General features: G+C 41.1%; 1 protein-coding gene across 6 annotated transcripts in view; it reads right to left on the bottom strand.

Annotated features, from left to right (window-relative positions):
- The window catches only part of SEMA6A (semaphorin 6A), a 125601-nt gene that overhangs the window by 13849 nt on the left and 91338 nt on the right, over positions 1-20414 (bottom strand). For 4 of the 6 annotated variants that reach the window (XM_041761430.1, XM_041761433.1, XM_041761431.1 and 1 more), the window contains 7 exons: positions 19381-19557; positions 18688-18828; positions 18520-18600; positions 16067-16125; positions 13453-13473; positions 13264-13314; positions 7966-8130 (listed from right to left, as the gene is read on the bottom strand). In XM_041761430.1, coding sequence (XP_041617364.1) covers positions 7966-8130; positions 13264-13314; positions 13453-13473; positions 16067-16125; positions 18520-18600; positions 18688-18828; positions 19381-19557 — 695 coding nt within the window. The remainder of the gene's footprint in view (positions 1-7965; positions 8131-13263; positions 13315-13452; positions 13474-16066; positions 16126-18519; positions 18601-18687; positions 18829-19380; positions 19558-20414) is intronic. The other 2 variants (XM_041761435.1, XM_041761436.1) reach the window with 2 other exon arrangements.

The raw sequence follows: 20414 nt of genomic DNA, 5'->3' as shown, positions 1-20414 counted from the left end.
GATTATATTATATATTAGAAATATATATTATTTCTTTCTCAGTCTTCCCCAATTTCAGTATCTGATCTCGATGAAAACTCTGTGCCATGCATCCCAGTGTTTTAACTAGAGAGACAGGAGAAGCTCAGATTTGGAGTTTAGTTTGCTTGGAGCTTTACCTTGGATAGAGCTCAGAGCTTGGCAAGGAGCATCTACCAGGGAAATGCCGGTGAGGTGCAGAAACAGAGAAGTAGATCCAGAACAGATGTAAAATTCCATTTCCCAAACTTACTATATATATGTAAGCTAATAACCTAATATGATTGAATGATCCATTTATTACATGTCTATCATCCTCTCGATCTGTCTTTCTCTCCTTTCATCCCTTTTCCCCACCCATCCACCTTCCTATCCCCCTCTGCCCACAGCTACAGCCCGAGTCCCTTAGCATAACTTGTAAGGCTCCAGACTACCCTTTCCGTCTCAGGTCCCATTCTGGCCCCCTAAATACCGGATTATTTTAGTCACTGCACACTCCGTACTTCCCTAGCTCCACATCCTGATCCTGTGGCTTGTTTAGTTTGCAATGTCCTCCTTCCTCTTACCCTTCAGTACTGTTGCAAGACCCTTCCCTGGCCCCCGGCTCGGATCAGAGTTGTGTCTCTTTTCCTCTTCTCTCAGACCTCTGCTGACTCCCCTCTCCTTTACTTCCCTTACTGACCCTGCCCCACTGGCTAGCCAAGAGGTCACCTGCATGTACCCCGCCCCCCTAACGAAACCATGATTTCCTTCATTTGAGAACTTAGGTTGAATTCAGATCAGCACCCAGTGTAACACAGTCTGCGGATAGCACCTTTTGGCTGTTTGTTAAATGCATGAAGAAGGAAATTGAGGCTGCTGTTTTGCTTTTCTTTGAGCTAGGATTATTGTCACCATCATTAAACAGATTTTATAGTGCTTTCTGGATTCCACTTAATCTCCTTCAAAGCCATGGAAATAAGAAATGGGAAAAAAAGGGAAGCCACATAGTTAAAGAAAAAAAATAACATGTTAGGGTAACATAACAGTTGATAAAAACCTGAGGTTAAATACAATTAGAAGGAACCAATAACTTAAACTATGCCCTTTTTAGGGACAATTTGATTTCTGAGCTTTTCTCACTTTTAAAAGTGGCTTTTGAGTGGCAACTGGGTGGCTCAGTCGGTTAGGTGTCCAATTCTTGGTTTCGGCTCAGGTCATGACCTCAGGGTTGTGAGATTAAGTTGCTGTGGGCTCCGTGCTCTATAGGGAGTCTGCTTGTCCCTCTGCCCGTGCTCTATCTTTAAAATAAATAAATTTTTTAAAAAGTGGCATTTGAAAGCCACCATTCAGGGATAATCTTTTAAATTACTCTATCACATCCAAATGCATGTATAACTTTTAGGGATAATTCTCTAAATGGTAAGATTTTTCACAGAATGAAACTTTTACTTTAATTCCTCTTACATGGGTTTTTCTAGGGTTTTCTAAGAGTTGGAAGACATAACCTAAAGATTAGATTTTATGTACTCATTGAATAAATTAACAGCAGTCTCTTCCAGTAGGATTGCCAGGTAACAAGTATACAGAATATCTGGTTAAATTTCAACTTCAATGGGATAATAATGCTTTAGTATAAGTATGTCTCATGCAACCTGTAGGACATACTTACCCTAGAAATTATTCATAACTTGTCTGAAAATCAATTTTAACTAGGAATTCTGTATTTTATTTAGTAATCTTATTCTGCTACCCCTAAATAATGTGTTTTGAATGATTCCTACAAATATTCTTTGAAGAATATACACTTTGGAGATTAAAATAGCTTAACAGAGAGTAATAAAAATGATCTGAAACCTTTATGGGGCCAGTATAGCATTATTTACAAATTAAAATACCAATGGACTACATTTCAAGAATTGTATCTTGTATTTGATTAGCAGCAGCAGTAGCAACATAGATACTTTTTATGGACTTTGAAGGATAGCTTTCCTCCAATGCTCAAGACAGAAATAAGTGAATTTTAATTCAGGATGCTTGTTGGAGCAATAGCAGTCAATCTCCATCTTTTAGTGTTCTTGGGCTCTGTGCATGCCCAGTCCTACCTGGTCCACTCAGATGTGGATTGTGGGGTGGAAGGAGAAGCTTCCTGCCCTGCTCCCTGGTAGTCCTCCCCATCAAACCAAACTCTCTTCTCTGAATTCTCCAAGACTGCCCTACCGGCACATTTAAAAATGGCTGATGCTATAGGTTTTACTAATAAACGCTATGCAAATTATCAAGAGCTTCAGTCTTTTTGAAACAAAGTTAAGGCTGTTAAAAATAAGCCTGAGTTTGGCAGCACCTCCACAAAATCTTAAACTATGAATCCCACACCGAGCATACCTCCTCCCGCCTCCCCGCTGTCCAGTGGCATATGACCACTGCTGCACTGGTGCTGAAAGGAAGGGCTGAGAAACCCTCTTCCAAGGGCTGTGTCCTTGACATCAGCCAATCTGCCTTCAGTTGTCTAATGCCCTTTGCTCAAGTCTGTGATGAGCACTTTTGCCTTGTTCACACAGGCAGTGGTGGTCAGAGAGGCTTTCTGCTGCACTTTCTTGTCTACGTGTGCTTCGTCTGTCTGGCGGTTTGCTATTTCTTGGATAGGAACTGCGTCTATCTCTAGTGTAGCCTCTAACTTCTTATTGGCATCCAGTACTGTGCTGTGGAGCCAGTAATAAATTTTGCTTGAGAGGCCTCAGAAAACATTTTTGTTATGGTAATGTTACTGAGGAAATGGCAGAGAAAATCTGGCCCAAGTTTAGGAGTCAGGAAAAGAAGAGAAGCTTGTTTTACTCTCTTTACTATGGTCATCACTAATAATTTTCTCGGTATGTAGGATCACCTACATAAAAACTTGATAGGAGCCACAAAATAACTTGACCCATTGAGAGAATCGGGGCACTTTAAAAATCGCCAATCCATTAGATTTTAAGCATTGGAGGCTGTTAAAAATGCTAGAGCAATCGGAGCCAGGCTCCCTGATCTACGGTGCTCACCGAAAATTGGGTTTCTCAGCTTGTTAATGAGTTAAGCCTGGTTCTGAGGGTTTGAGACTCAAAATAGGTAGAGTTTGAATGAGAGCAAAGGGCAAAAAGGGTCAAGTGCAGGTTACCGCCAGGTCAGGGGAACACACTGTTTGGAAACGGAAAAGTAGACAGGCAGCAGGAATGCTGACGGAACACCTGCCTAGGCCACAGCCTGGGAAATAACAAGCTACAGGTATACTTGGGTCCTCACTGCTGGTCTGGAGAAAAAGCTCACCAGATGCTTAACAAGACTAGAATGAGTAGTTTCCCTCTAGTCTAAACCCATTTTTCTCTAAACTCCCACTTGATTAAACTTCTCATCCCCAGTCACAAAGCTCACCAGTGGGAGGAGATATCAGAAGAGCACTAGATCATTTCATTGCAACCCTCAGAGCCCAGCCAACAGGAGCGTGGCAGTTATGAATCTTGTTCTTCCAAATGCCAGAAGCGATGTTTTGGTAGTAGTTTAATCCTCATTGGACTCCTATAATTGCTCTAAGCCAAAGTAACCCAAACTTTAGTCATTCAGCTGCCAATACCACAGTTTTAGTGATACCAAGGCATCTTACCTAATAATTTTATACCCTTGTAATACTTCCTGCATTTGCATTTACTTAGTATTTTATTTAAGTTACCTTTAAAATGCATTTCAAGTAGAAACCTTATGTCATTATCATCAATGGGGGAAAAAGGTAACCATAAAAGAATAACTGAAAGCAAACAGCATCAATGTCCACCTAGTTCCAGCTATATGGCAAAGCCCCCAGTCTGAAGCCTGTCTCTTCTTGTCAGAGTGGGATAATAGCAAGTGAAGGGAGTTCTTAATCATAAAGCACCAAACTGAGACTTGCCCCTCGACATAACCAAGAAGACTGGAAGAGAAATGAAAAAGACATGACCTTGCAGCACAGGGTTCAGTATTCTTGAAGGCCGTGATATCCCTTGCTGTCTAAATCCTGTCACGTAAGGAACCACCTGTCCTACAGGGAGGCCCTACTGTTGTAAGCTGCATAGTGTTAGAGGAATCAGTGATTAACTCTATCATCTGGAAACTTCTGTTCAGGATTGTTATGAAGTACAGAGAACATACTCATCACCATACTTTACAGGCCTTATGAATCTTACTGCAATATTATTTCCCAAAGTAAAAATTGCTTACACAAATAGCTTGTACATTGATTAAAATATATTCAACATTTACTGTATGTTTTAGTTTAAATTATTCATTTGATCTCTAATTTAAATTCTGTTTCTACATCTTTTTCTTGTCTGTAATGAGTATATCCACTTGACTAGATGTAATTGATAATATCTTACTTTAAAGATTTCCCAAAATATATAAGCATACTACAACGCTGGCATTTCCAATCAAATGAGAACATCTTTGTATCTATTGACTATTTTATCTGTTTTCTGACAGCTCGCAAGGACTCTATAAAGTCTGAAGTAGGGGATTTTCTTGTGTTCTGATTTATTCTTGTGTCCTAACAGCAGCGGTCAGCATTTACATTTTATATTTATGCTACACAGCTCTCTTGGCAGATCAGTACATGGCTAATTTCCTCACATATCTTGCAGTCTTCTTGGAAATCAGGTTTTATGGTATTATTACTTTTGGTCAGAAACAAGAGGCACAGGAGTGGCTATTAATTTTCAGTATTGCTTAAGCTAAAAAAGAAAGCTCTTATTTCTTTTGCTGTGGGAAGGGAGGTGGGGGGAGACAAGCCAGATCTAAAAATAAAGTGGATTTTCTTTCTTATTCATATGTAATTAGAGCCTCTTTGTAAGTACTCATTACCACCTCAATAGTTATAGGATGAATAAATAATATATATTTTTAAATGTGGCAAAACCAAGAAAGAAGTAGCCAGGGCTGCATCCAATTTATCAACTTGGTGATTAAAGGGCTGGCTCTGGAGGCTCCAGACATCTAGGGACCCAGAGATAAAACAGAGCGGTTGGCTGTGTTTTTACTAATGAATCTAGGGCTTGAAAGATATCAGGCAATTTTAAAGAAAAGCAGCAAGGACAAGAGACATTAGACAAGGCCAGTAGGGTAATGAAGGGCAAGGCCAGTTACTGAGAGAGAAAATTGCTTCATTTTCGGTGATAATGCTTCTGTGAGCCTTACAGGCCCCTTCTCCGGCTTTGTTAGTATGACTGTATATGTACACACAGCGTCCGAATGCTACTCACAGTGTAGAAGGAAAGAGCCTTGGAACATTCCACAGAAGGGCAGAGGGCTTGGGTCTATTATTTTGCAAGGGGGAGGCTGAGAACAATGGTAGCAGAAGGGGGTTAGATTGCAAGGTGAGGATTGGTGCTTTGACAGAATATGAGGGACGCACAGGATTAAATAAAGACGAAAGACACAGCGAGGAAAAGAAAGAAAAAGGCAAGCAAACATACTCTGGAAATGCAGGGCTGTTTGGAGGCTGTGGTGGGAAAAAAGTAGGGTCAGCCCAGTGGTGTCCTGCCAATCTGCAGGGCAGAGCTGTGGGCTCCTTGGCTCACTGGCCTTTTATTCAGCAGCCAAAATTAAAAAAGGCATGGGGCACTTGACTCCTCCTCAGCTAGCTGGTGAGCGGGACACATTTTCTGCTTAGTGGGGAAATGTGTGATATTTTAGAAACAATTCCAGAGTATATTTAGCTCCTAAAGCCGGGGCACACAAATGTCACATTCCCATGAGACAATCGACCCAGTGAAAAGAGCACCCGCCAGAGGCCCTTGCAAAACCCACAAAACTCTCACATCCCGGGAGATGCTGTACGCACGGATGTGACATCATTAAGGCACCCACATCAGGAAATGAAAAGAAGCGAGGAGATCACAGATTGGGCTAAGTTAGGGGACATCGTAATGAGTCAGAAAAGAAACAAGACTTTTCCAACAGAATAACGCCATCACCAAGTCATACCACACAGTGCTTAGCAAAACAGAACAGAAGTTGAAAATAAATCATGAACAGTAAACAGAAAAACAATTCAAAGCAAAATGGAAATTAAAATCATAAAAATCATGGTAAAAGGAACATCAAGCTACATTTTTTTTTTTTTTTGAAAAATTGTCGGCGTAACAACCCATTGTCATTGCCCCATCAAATACACAATCAATTGCCAAAAACCAAACTCGAATTTGACAGGGCAAGGCAAGGAGTTAATAGCACAAGAACAGTGATCATGTTAAACACCCATGCAATCACCTCTGCCACCATTGTTTGACAATTTGTAGACTGCTTCCAGCTTTGTCAATATTCATAATAAGACCCAAGAGGATGAACGATGCTGAATTTTCAAATGATCTGTCAAAGTGTTAATTGGACTCTTTGATAACCTCCATCCCTTGGGGGAGTTAACGGTTGGAAAAGATTCATGCCACCCGTCTCCGTGAAGTGAAGAGAAAATGATTGTAACCAACAGCTAGAGATTTGGTTGACATAGCTAATGCTTTACTGGAAAAGCTGTTTGGTTTTTCAGAAGGTTACGGTGGGCAAACACAGAGTGATTTTACGGAGCCATCTCTTCTTGAGAACTCGGCCAAGACAACCCATCTGAGGTCTGGAGCCACACATAACAAATAATGGCACATGCGTGGCAGGGCTTGTGGCCTGCCCTGAGAGTCCCAACACCGATGAGCCTGGTGCTTTCTCGGAATGGAAAGAATGGGAGTGCCTCCACCTTCAGGAGGCTGCGGAGACAAAAGCCACTCTTCTTAAGATTCAGGGTGGGGAATATGAATGAGAAGTCACGAGGGAAAATCAAATTGATTTTTGAGGGGACATGCTCAAGGACAAGTTGCAAGGGTGACACTTCGCATTGTGGCTTGGCGCACAGAGCAGCAGAGTGTACGGTGCTCTCCGGAGGGGAGTCACCAAAAAAGGGTGAAGATCTGGCCCATGCGTCTGCCTGGCAAACATTCTCTCAAAGTAAAGATGGAAATACGTATATAGAAAACCCTGAGTGGGGGGTGAGGCGTGTGGGGGCCACGACCAGAGACTGGCCCCCAAGGGTCACTGTGGCTGGTCTGCCCTCGAGACTCACACCCCTGCTTGGATGAAACCCTTGAAAACATATAGAAGTAAACAATTCTGAATGAGGGGAAACAGCTCTCAACATAACTGGGCTTTTCAGTCTCTGATTTACAAGACTGTTTTCTGGACAAGTAAAGGCCTCTTCGGTCGCAGCTGCAACTAAAGTAGGATGTGTTACCAGAAGCAGCTACTGGCGAGAAAAGAGAGGACATTTCCTGTCTCTAGTTGAGCAAAGAAAGCAGGGGAGAATTTAGGACAGTTCACAGTAGAGTCCCTTTCATTGAGTGCAGCTTCCTTTCCGTTTTAAATGCATAGCAATTCTGCTTGATTAAATAACATATTTTTTGTTTTAGCTGTTGTCCTCAAAGGGCAGTTACAGTACATCGCAGGACCACGGCTCTATTCAAATTCAGCACCATGCGTGAGTGAGGGACGCCACCAGCCAGAAAAGACTCTGCCCTGCGATTGCTCCATTCACTCATTAAACGGGCCTTCCCATGGGTTACGTGTGCATGCCAAGCGCACTGCATTCCACCCCGCTGTGGAATGGGAAGAGAGGACCCAGATTCACAGAGTGAGCTCAGACGAGTGGAGAGGGATCTGCTTTGGGCCAAGCCGCACCTCTTTTGGATGGAGGAGGCTCAGAGATGTGTTATTTGTTTTGTGTGGTTTCTCCTTGATCGGGGAATAATTTTGGATCAAGCCTCGCACAGAGGATTGGATGGCAGTCTTTTCTGAGAAGCTTTCAATCAGGGTGTGTTGGAGGATCCTTAAACACTGCTACGATTCAGCTGGAAGCAGTTACACAGTCCTCCTCACTTTTCCCTCCCTCTCCCCCCAGAGGAAGAGGCATTTCCAAGGCCTTACCCTTCTTGTCTTGGTGATTACGGGAAGACACCGCCCCCAAAGAGTCTGTGCTGTCAGGTGAATCGAGCAGATCCTTCCAGTCCAGCATTCCTGCCCTAGACTCATACCCCTCTTGAGCCGCCGCATCTGACGTGGTGGTGCTGGGCAAAAGGGAACTGGAGTGCCCTGTTTTCATCACAAATACAGTTAGGGAAAACATCGCTGGAGACCCCCACATTCCCTTTGCTCGGAGGCCAGGAGGTGGACACCCAAGCTGGCTGTAAGACTGAAAGGAGACTGCCCTAGAAATAACAAGCTTGGGTATTGAGGCTCAGCAGAAGACTCCCTGCGCCTGCAGGTAGAGGGTGAAGGGCCAGGTCGTATCTCTGCTGCTTGCTGGGTGAGCCTGGGAGATTCACTTAATCTCTCTGGGCCTTGTATTTCCTTGCGCACAAAATGGGGGTGATGTCACTTACCTCCCCGTGTGGAGAGGATAGAGTGACATAATGGTGAAAAGTACTCAGCAGTGTATGACACACAGCACATGCTCAAGAAATAGTAGTGTCCTTCTTTGGCATTCCCCTAGCACCACTAAAGGCAAGATGTGTCCATTCTGGAGGACACCCTTTGTGACTGATGGGGCTGGTTTATGGTAGTGGATGAGCTTCTTGCCTGTTAGCAACAGCTCAGCTGTCCTGAGCCCTTCTCCTGGAGCCTTTCTCAAGGACGGGGTGTCTAGTTTTCAGCTTCAACTCAACTTCACAGGTTGACCATTTCTAGAAGAAGTGACTGCTTTCTAAAGGGAGCTACTCACAGCACCGCTTCCCTGGAATGACAGCCTCAACTGCCCCTTGTTGCCATGGCTGTGCCTTCTGCAAAGTCAGTTTCATGGTTTCGTGACTCATTCTTGGGAGAGTTTGTTCTTGAGGCCACGCAGACTGATGTGATTCAGGTTAGAAAGGGATAGCTTTTTGAGACCCAGAGGGGCCTACAGCCTACCACAAGGAAAGAATGGCCAGGCTGGGAGTTACAGTAGAAACTCCGAATACTTCCTGAGAACACATTCCCGAGCTTTCCTTCCATCATTCCAGAGGGTTAAGTACAGGTCACACCAGGTGCTTTGAGGCAAACTGTCACAGTGAGTTAAAGAAGCCCCACTACCTGTTTTCTCTGGTAGAAATAAAATTTAACTTCTCCATGATTTCCAAGTAGAATCTTTGGCCTATTAAACCATCTTACCTATAGCCACCTCTTGGACAATGTTTGAAAAGACATCAAGGCAACTACTGTGAATATGTGATCAGCGCCTCTGGTAGAAAGTAGGACAGATTCACAAGTGGCTCAAACCTTGGGCTGTGATCACCATGTATGTGATAAATAAAATACTGGTGACCAGAAAGATTATGATGAACAATGCACTGCATTCTTCTTTATCACAGTTACTATAAGAAGTTGGGTTTCCAGGAGACTTCAGTACTGCCCATAACAGATAACATATGTAAAGAAGACAATGGGAAAAAGCAAACGAGCCAAGTGGCTCACTTAAATTATAATGATTTCTGTGGAAGCATCACTCATAAATGCCACCACAGAACTTTGGTAACATTTAAGAAATCTCTTTCTATATAGAGTTTGTTTGGTCTCCACGCAGCTTCAAACATTGGCTTTGTTGCACATAGTTGGGTTTATATCCAATTGTTAAGAACATGTTCATTTAAAACTAAAGAATGTTTGCATTCTAGACTTTCTGTTCTTTCATTTCTGGGTTTCACAGCTCATCTTATAATACTGATAAGAGAACAGGAGTAGGGAAATTAAGCGGGACTTGGAAATGCAGAATTTTTTGACTTCTTTTTTGCTTATATCGAGGTCTAAATCATAGCCCCTGTTTTCTACTCCTGAAGTCTACACTGCTCTTAGGCAATATATGGTCAGCCTAACAGAGAATTCAGCACCCAGCATAAGCAAACTATTAGAAATTGTTTTGTAGGGAGTTAGAAAGGGGAGAATGAAAAAACAAAACAAAACTCTTTTCTCCAAGTAGCAAGAATTTCTTTTACCTGAATTGATATGCATTTTGAGTACTTTCAATTTAAGTGTGTTCAAGGGGCAATTTTATGGTAATGCTCTAAGTATGGTTTAGGGAGAACATTTCTTAATACGATAATCTAGGGGAAATATATGCCTAAGGGGCACATTCTCCGTCAAAAGATTTCCTGGACCATATGCTGCAAATACATGGAAAACTCATTGGTAATGGAAAGCTATGGCTATGAGAGGAAATTAATGTGGACCAGATGGTAGTTAGGTAGGAAAATGCTTTACACAAATGTGAGAAATCAGCTCCTTCCTATTGCTGAAATGTTAGTCTAATACCCACCACATCCCCTTTTTCTATATGTAAATCTAGAGAAACCATGCATCTGATGTACTCAAAATTAAAGAAAAAAATTGAGCAGCATGAGGTTTGTATTCTTTTAAACTTATGCTTGAGGATAGGCAACACGTGTCACTGGTGAATCAGACAGAGAAAGCAATACTTGATTCTCAAAAATTTTAGAACCGCTTTGTAAGAGCACCATAAAGTAGTAGTCCTTAGTTTGAATTCAAAGAGGTATATTATTATTACTATTTCTCCAACCTTAAAATATGTTACAAGGAAATCATTTCTCTTCTTCAAATCACTTCTAACCAAAGCAATGATGCAAAAATAGGCATTTATTTGTGGATATGGTATTATAGGTCAGTAGATTCTGAGCCTATGATTTTGTCTGTCAATGACTTATGAAAGGTCATGTTTTAATCACTGGAGCTTATGATGTATTCTTTTTTTTTTTTTTTAAGTAATCAATCTTTCCATCTAATGTCGGGCTGGAACTCATGACCCTGATATTGAGAGTCGTACAATGTACTGACTGAGCCAGCCAGGTGCTTCTGATGTACTATTCTTATAATATGCAAAGAAATAGATTTTAGAAGTTAACTTTAATATGCATCATATCGTTTCTCTATATCTACAAGTCTGTGATTCCAGAGGTTAGAGACCCTTCAACCCACTATTACCTATTAATAGTGATTGTAGCCAATTAGACATAAAACAAGAAACACTAAATCAATACGAGACAGAGAGAGAGGGAGGGAAAGAGGAAACAGGGTCCAATTCACTAAAAAGGGGTTCTTGGGATGTAACTACTGCGGTATAGAATTTTCACCAAGAAGAGAGAGTGTATGGTTTATTTTAATGATTCCTTTTTCTGAGTTAGGCAGTTCAAGTTTTAAGGCTTTCTCTATGAGCTTGCACTCAGCCACTGAACATTTTAGGAGGACATGCAAAGGACACAGCTAGGAGCAGTGGGTGTGTTTTTGACTTTGTGGTTGGCTTCCTAGTCTATATCCATGCTCAATCTGGTCTTTCCTTTGATGGTAGAAATACAATGTGCGTAGTCCAAATCCCCGCATCATAGTAGACACTCAACACATATCTGCTGAGTGAAATAAGTCTATTCTAGGTTTTTTAACTCCAAAATAAGCATCTCTTGGACTAGTTTGTGAAAAGAAAGTCTCCTATGTTTTTGTAAGTAGTGTCTGGACCATTTCTTATTTTGGTGATCAATCATCTAAGCACCTCATACTGGACAAACTTAGCCTAAAACAGACAGGATCATTAGTTGAAAGGACAATTTTCACTCCTCTTCAGTTTCATCCCAGAAGCCACTGATCAAGAGCTGAAGGCAAACAGGCATTATCCCTTAAAATGTTAATATGGAGGAATGAATAATTTCCTTTCCCTTTGTAAAGGAAATAGGAGAGATCCACAGATTGGAAGGTGATTTGTGTTCATAAAAAGCATCCCATCGCTTAATTATTCTTTCCATATGAGAAGTTACCTGGGAGTTAAAATTGGTCTTAGTCCAGTTGATGAATGCTGGGGAGGTTCAATTAGATTTAAGATATGAATTCCTCAGTCTCTGGTAAAGATTATTCAATTATAGGAAATGATTGCAAAGTATGATAGTGGAGGAGAGCAGATGCTAAGTGGATTCTCCTTCTGAAGGGTGAGCTAAGCTAGATGACATCTGCCTTGCGTCATCGATGAGACTAAAAGTGGATGAATTCCGGGGGCTCATCTGCTCTACATCGCCGCCCTTCACCAGGGGCACAGTCGGGAGAAGCCAGAAGTTGTTTCCTACATCCGCTCAGCTCACTCAGGCCCGCATAGTTTTTGGGACTTCCAAAGAGGCTTTTTATTTCTACAAATTAGACATTAGATTGCTCCCTAGCAAGCGTTTCCGTAGAGCTAGTAAACACATTTGCAGCCACCTGGAACTACTTCTTTGAATCCTAAACCTGCCTTGCTTACTTTTCTTTCCTTTTTTCTCTTCCTTTGTCTACATTTAAAGACTTACTGGAATTGTCACTGTTACATATTTTTATAACACAAAAGCTATAAAATATTTGTGCATCAGTGAAACTCTTAGTCCTCATTCCAATACAAAACTTAAATCTGCCATCACACGTGTTTTTCATATTTAAAAAATAACACATGAATAGTTTACCCTATAAACATTTAGGGAAACTCTGAGAAACAGCAGTGGAACACTTGAAATCAACTACATTTCAACTTTTCTTATCAAGGGCTCAGAATATTCTGTTTATGGACTTTATGGCTTTGTTTAATGTAGTGCCTGTATTTCAGGGCAGGAACAATGGGATAAATCCTGTTTGCACATCATCTCCACTGCGTCACACTTCCTTGTATACATTCTGAAGAACTCTCACTGCAAATATGTCTAAATATTCATACTCTTTGTGAACTTAAATTTCGATGGCCAATTTTCATGTGATGTTGGAAGGGTTTGCCTCAAGAGAACTGGTATCTGCATGCTGTATAGATTTTTTTCCCCTGCAGACGGCATTGCCCTGAAAGTCAGTGTTTTAGGGAATGGTACTGTATCAGTTAAGAGCTATGGTCTACTACTTCTAAGCACTATTCTTTTATCTTGGATATACTTATGTCCAAGAGCGATTTCTTCTCCCTCAAGAACTCATTAAATATATTCACTAAATTCCCTAAGGTTGGCGAATTTCATGTTATGTGGATTAAAAATGTAGGAACCAGCCTCATATGTCAATTATTTCTCACAGGCAGTAATTTTTGAAGCATCATGAAACTGATAAATAATTTTAGTGAATTGGTACCCTGAAGTAACAAGGAATCTGGTCCATGATGTTTAGGGATGAAAACTATAAACTACCACAGGATGAGTGGCTTGAAATTACCAAAAAAAAAAAAAAAAGAAAAAAAATCCGCAAACTGACCATATACTGTGTTGTAAGACATTTCATGATCTGGAAGAGGAGTTGAAATGTCTATAAAAAAAATAATGAGGATAAAAAAATTAATTAAAAAAGAAACCTAAGGTTTGAAAATACTCAAGAGGATTAGTGAAACAGGGTTTCCCACATAGATTTCCATCGATTTTAAATTATGAGTAATTTCTTCCTTACCATTCAGAGCCACGAAGGAATCTGGAAGACAAAAGGGAGGAGAAGGTTACTTAATGTTGAATACTCTGCTTAGTGTGACTTACATAATAAGTAGGAATGAGCTAATACAGAATTATGCTAACATATGATCCCCGGTACTAAGTAAGTGCTTTTTAATTTCTGCTTGTAACACAAGACGCTTTATATTGGGTCTGATTTCACACCTTCCTATCTCTTCCCTGAGTGAAGTTTCCTCAAAGTCACTGTTTTTGTTGCCAAGATTCAGAGAAAAGGCAAGAGGTAGTAGAAGGGATGGGAACTGCAATTATATGTGATTCTGGGAATTTAGGCTTTACTCTCTAGAGGGAAGTATATATGGGTAAAATAAGTGACACCTGGACCACACTTACAAAACACTTTTCTTTACATTCTCTTTTACTTCATCCTCTCAACCATCCTGTGGGGAACGGTCCGGTATCACAGTGTTCTGAACTCAGCAGAAGTTTTAGTTAGGAAATTAAAAACCAAAATAAAAACAATCACACACAAATTTAGGCAACGCACACACACATACACACATGTGTGTATGTGTATGTGTGTGTGCGGTGTGTCTGGGTCAGATCACTGGTTCATTCAGCTTGCTCCTCAGTCTCTTGACACAGACACTTGCCGATTTCCTCACTTTCCCTTAAAATCCTGTGCAAAAGTCACTGTGCACCAACTCTCTAAATCCTCTGAATGCTTTTATGTGAATAGGTATGTCTAACAGAAATAGGTCATGCTCCAGTGGGAGCACAGAGAGCAGAAAAGCCACTAGGAAAGGCAACAGAGGGTCAGTTGTACCCTCCTGCCCTAAGCCAGGCCCTTAGTGCTTCACCAGGGGTGGAGTTCAAAGTTAGGTAACACATGAAAGCACAAAGACTTGACCCCTGAGATTGAAGAGTAATTCACTGGCTTGGGGCCTGTGTTAGATACGGAGGATTTCCTATGTTCCTTTACCCAAAAACACATGTAGTGTGAAGCCACTGGTGTCATGGACATGTGATAGAGACAGGAACAACCATTTTCACATTTTTCATGTGTTTAGTTACTCGGTCCCAATTGACACCCTTATTTTCTACAGATGCCCAGGCTTCCAAATCATTAAAATAGGAAGAATATTATTCATTGAAGTCAGCTAATTAAGTTTGCACACACAAACCAGAACTTGTTTCTCTGAAAATGGAGCCATAAGGCACCAACATGATTAACATGATTTAAGATCCACTGATCAAACATCAAACTGTTTCACTGCACACAAGGAACACAGGTCTTTTGGTGATGACACCGTCTCCTCTGTGGATTTCTTAACTCATACATTTTGTGTTTGAAGCCCTAATAAGCTTTTGCCAATATGTAATATTTGCAAACAAAAAAAGAAAGCGAAGAATTAGGAGATGAGGCTACCTGTTGCCCTCTTTATCTGATTATATTTGATCTCCAAAAAAAGGTAAGGTAGGAAATTGGTACCTTAGATTTAGAAATTTCAGTACTCATGGCAAAGATTGAGAGTTTAATCCATGATTTTCTTTTTTTTTTTAAGATAGATTTATTTATTTATTTATTTATTCATGAGAGACACAGAGCGTGTGCGAGAGGCAGAGACACAGGCAGAGGGAGAAGCAGGCTCCATGCAGGGAGCCTGACGTGGGACTCGATCCTGGGTCTCCAGGATCAGGCCCTGGGCTGAAGGCGGCGCTAAACCGCTGCGCCACCCAGGCTTCCCGAATCCATGATTTTCATTATGGAATTAGATATCAGAGTAACGCTGTTCCAGTCCCTTAGGAGCTATTTTTTGCGTGCCTTTTTGAGTCTAAGCTTCCTGGAATTCATCATATGTAATGTTTAAAACACTTCAAACTACATATTTTCCAAAAGAATGGCATTATTCTCTAAATTGGCATTAATAAACATTTTAAGGAGAATATCCATGTTAATCAGATCATAGGACAACTGGAAAAATGTCTGACCAGGATCTTTTATATGAAGTTAGAACTAAAATGTTACCATTTAATAACTTTTGAAATGAACTCCGAAGTAAGCATAATAGGTTAATTTCTATAAAAAGGGTTATTTTGAGTCATCTTGTACTTAGTGGGTTCTTCCTGAAATCTTTTTCTATGGCAAATGGTAATAGACATAAATCTAATTAAAAATAATTACTTTTATTAGTCGATATGTTCAAGAAGAACAAAACACTCCCATTCAATTAAAAAGCTAGAGTACAGCAATCAATCTTCTTATTATTTGGCTAAAAATTATGGTGTAATAACACATTTTTTTAAAACAACAAAACCAGTTTTTTAATGGAAATGCTGATCTAACGTACTGCTCTGCTATAATTAATATCCTCTAGAGTGAATTGGTTCCATGGCATTGTAACAAGGAAATAGGTGCCAGCATTTATAGCAACAGCACTGACGACACTGGCTTTCAAACACAGTTTTCTTTATTTGATATTTAGAAGATGATTTCTGTTACTTCTGCCTGTCTTAATGCCAGCTGCACCTAATTCCACATGTGAGGTAATGTTTCTAGGCCATCCAATAAAAAGATCCTTGCACAAAGATGAGCATGGATACAAAGCTTTACTTACTATGACAGTCTCCCAGGCCATCTGTATTGCCACGTTCTATGTCCTGTTCAAATGTCAATCTTAAAAAAAAAAAAAAAAAGCAGGGGGAAGAAACAAATTCAATAACACAAGTCATTACTCCAGAATGAGTCTGAAGTTTAACTACAGAAATGAACACAGTTTGATAAACTAAATGGCAGGTGCAAGAAAAAGTAGATAACAGCTGGAAAATTTCTCTCGTAAGTTTAGAGAAATGAGTCTTATGTGCCTCTCCGAAGAGAAGCCATGGTTTAAGCAGTTAATTCCGATATTATTCAGGGAGTTAATTAGTTTGCGGATTATTTATATCTTTCTTTTAAGGATTCTTTGAGCATTTCTTAAACATTTAAAAAGTTTGGATGTTAGCCTAACTCTTTATAAGTTGATATAGAAGTCTATAGTTTTTTTTAAAAAGTCTCTTCCGCTCTACTTTTCCTTTGACTCCCAGAACTGCCTTCCCAGACGTTGATTTGTTTTTTTGCTTAGAAATAACCTGTATAACAAAGTGTTCAAAGAACAAATGGCTGGTGGGCATGTAGCATGCTCGAGGGGCTGGGACATGGTGGTGCATTGTGCTGAGACCACCTGAGACTCTGTGGCCCTGGGACTGCCACACTGCCCTCCTGCTCTACATGCTAACTTTTCTTTCAAGTCTACTTAGTTACCATTGGGCTGTACAGGCTGTTTAACAAGACCAATCTTAATATACCTACGTTGATTTTTAAAATAAACGCATTGGAATCATTCAGAGGACTGTCCTTTTTGGGGGGAGCTCCATGCTGCTTCTCACAGGATCATTAAAACTTTATTTTGCAATTGCCTTTAGACTTTATTTTATGGAACATTTAGGAAAACTATCTGGAAAGTTACACCTTGATCTAATAATTCACCACGTTTGTTTTCCAGTGTTGTTTCTGTTAAAAATCAAATTTATATAAAAAGGATAAAGGCTTTCAGTGGTAGTAAAAGCCACCCTCCATCAGTCCCAGAAGGCAATTTTCCAAGGAGAGGGCCACGTGTTTGGAGCAATGAAATATATATGTGGATCCTTAAGAAAACAATTCTGGAGTTCACATGTTGACTTAAAAGTTATTTTTTTAAATATTTTATTTATGCATTACAGAGAAATCACAAGTAGGGGGTGCAGATGGAGAGGGAGAAGCAGATTCCTGGAACCTGATGTGGGGCTCGATCCCAGGGCCCTGAGATCATGACCTGAGCTGAAGGCAGACACTTAACCAACTGAGCTGAACAGGCACCCTGACTTAAAAATGATTTTTAAAAATCAATCTTATTACCTTCGGTCACACCTTGACTATAGAAAGGAGACAGGTCATTTCTTAGCTTCCGTCAATGCAATATGTGATCCTCACTCCTTCGCTTCAAGAGTTCTCATGAAAAGATGCAAAGCTCTCACACTAGTATGTCAACATTGCTACTTGTAAAGCTGATATAATAATATATAGTGAGTCAACCCTTTGCATTAGTCAGATTTCCAGGTGAGACTTTAGAGTTGTCATGAGCTGTGTCTGTGGGAATACCTTTCCCTCAAATTATGCATGTGGTGGTCATCAGATTTGCCCTCCTGCCTGTCTAGCTATTCTATAATAGGAGGGGAGGCTCAGAGAGATGCCAAGATGATTCTTTGCCCTCTTGGATCTGGGGATGTTGAAGGAATGGCTCGGAACTGTGCTGCCATATGGCACCTTCCTTGAGTTGCCATAGCTTGTCAAGGATGTGCACTGGATTTCCTATCCACTGAAGTAAAAACGAAAAGGAACTTTTTAACTAATGTCATCTCAGCATTTAAAAGCTGAGGTAACAATTTTTAGCACCAAAATCATGGGCATGATAGACTGATCTGATCAGCTATGATCTGCTGGAGAACTGCCAAGAATTGATTGACTCCCTAATGAGTAATAGGGTCAACTGTTCTTCAGTGCCGGAGAATGGTTTATTGGATGCATACACCACACTTGCAGTACAAATGCAGTGCTTAACAAATACTCTGCCATCTCTCCTCAGCCCTACATGGTCAATTAGAGAAGCCAGTTTTGCTATGGCCAGACAAACCACAGCACTAATCTAATTGGTACCCTACTGCCCCCTTTTCTCGGCTGTTCTTACACTGTAGTGATCAAGGCGTGCACCTTCTTGTCCCTCTCTCCAGGGAATACTTAGAAGCCCACTGTGTTTCTTTGCTCTGTGTTTTTAATCAGTCTGGGGATGGATGATTAATCAATTGGAAATCTGCCACATGCGATGTCGGGGTGTTCTATGAAATGGGAAAAGGAAGGAGAATGGCTGGCAGCTCCATTGATGAGGTTTGTGCGCAGAAGGCTCGGTGGCAGTGGTGTATGAGAGCACAGTTAAATACGTCTAGGATGCATAGCAGCCAAAGGCCACTTTACACTTACACACCTCAGGCTCCTTACCTGCTGCTGGGTGACAGATGGGCACAGGAACCTGCTTCCTTTACCCACCCACAGTATGGGTCTCTGGAGGCGATACAGGTTCTGCAGGAAGAACATGACAGTGAGCTACCCAGGACTCCTTTCTAAGCAGTGGGGACTTCCTAATGTTTAGTGAGGCCAAATACATACTTTTTACACTTTCCGTGTCGTTCACACCGGCCAAGGGGAAGCTTTATCACGCAGGTGGAGAATGCAACATACAGAGAGCTGCTTGCTTTGTCCAGTTGCATGCCCATAATCCTCTTGTCCTCTACTCCATCATAGCTGCACCTAATTTATAAGGCAGGGTAATAGCATTCATAGTCTCTCTTGAGTCCGTTCTCACTTTCCTGCCACCTCCTCCCACCCTGCCTTCCAGCCCACGAGGTCATAGCTTTTTTTAAAAGATTCTATTTATTTATTCATAAGAGACACATAGAGAAAGGCAGAGACATAGGCAATGGGAGAGCAGGTTCCTGGTGGGGAGCCTGATGTGGGACTCAATCCCCTGACCCCGGGATCATAACCTGAACCTAAGGCAGATGCGCAACCACTGAGCCACCCAGGCATCCCCCATGAGAGGATAGCTTAATCTCATCTCACTAAAGATGAGACATCCTCTAAGGTGTCCTCCACTCCCCCACATGTGTGTATCTATATAAGCACACACATTATTGTCGAGCAGAACATAATGCCTTTTATATATTAAAATTTTTTTACAAATAATGTTAAAAGTCACCTAAAAATGCCTGAAACTGAAGTCTGCTGTCATCAGATTTTCTCTGAATGAAAAGGATCATAACAACAAATAATTACTAAGAAACAGCCAAATATTCTACGTACTTTTCTGGATTATAAACGCTCATCTCCTCCAGGAAAAGGCTGTCATTTAGGAAACCACTGTTTCCTATCCTGGCCAAGAACTTCAGGATGATTCCCTTCTCTGATCCCAGGAAAACCACAGTGTGATTCTGATATGGCCCAGCAGCAGTGTCCACCGCGATTTTGGTCAGGCGGTATCTAAAATGACAGGATCACAGTTTTTATCTCTTTGTTGGTCTGTCATTAAAGGGTCCCCTTTTCCACTTCAAACACTGTGACATAGCTCTCTAGTAATAACTTCAAGAAAAATATATGCATATAGATAATGTTCTCAAGCTGTTCTGGTCCTTCATTTCCACATGCAGAGCATTAGTATGGCTCCAAGGGGAGGAAGGAGGTATGTATTTGTGGAGGCCAAGTCACAGAACAAATAGACAGCCATAACCATCTGAAACCACTCAGCAATGATCTCTTCCATGAGCAGCAAGGAAAGGCTGAGGTCTCCCAGGAAGAGGAGAAGAAATACTAACTGAACTCATTTAATATTTCACTTAACACTGAAAAGAAAAGTATCAGCTACCAGTTTTCTGTACTCGTCCTCTGAGGCGCAAAGCCTCGTCAAAAAAATGTCAGATTGGAAAGCTTTCCAAGTGAATATAGAGGGGCTGAGAGTACCGAAGGATGGGAAGGTGGAGTGCTGATGGCCTCTTGATAAATAGGAGGATGTGCAAGCCAAACGAGGTCCACTTAGAGCCACAGACGAAGGGCAGCAGTCTTGTCATATGCCTACGATAAGTTCTATTGGGCATCATCTTTCTCGGGTATCTCTCAGCTGTTCACCACTCCACGAATGCCTTGTCTGTGCCAAGCACCTTGGCAGAAACCAGAAAACATGGACCATCCTACAAGTTATATACCACAGTTTCCATCTTAGGGGTAAGAGCCATTATAGTACTTTAAGATCTTCCAATAAAGTCACCGCTTAAAAATGGTGGTAAAGTTGAATAACATTTTGTTTGATGATTACTGCAGTAGGAGGGTACTTGGGAAATCCC

Source organism: Vulpes lagopus, chromosome 7 (genome assembly GCF_018345385.1).
Source record: "Vulpes lagopus strain Blue_001 chromosome 7, ASM1834538v1, whole genome shotgun sequence".
Taxonomy (NCBI): Eukaryota; Metazoa; Chordata; class Mammalia; order Carnivora; family Canidae; genus Vulpes; species Vulpes lagopus.
This window is presented reverse-complemented; position numbering and strand designations above follow the sequence as displayed.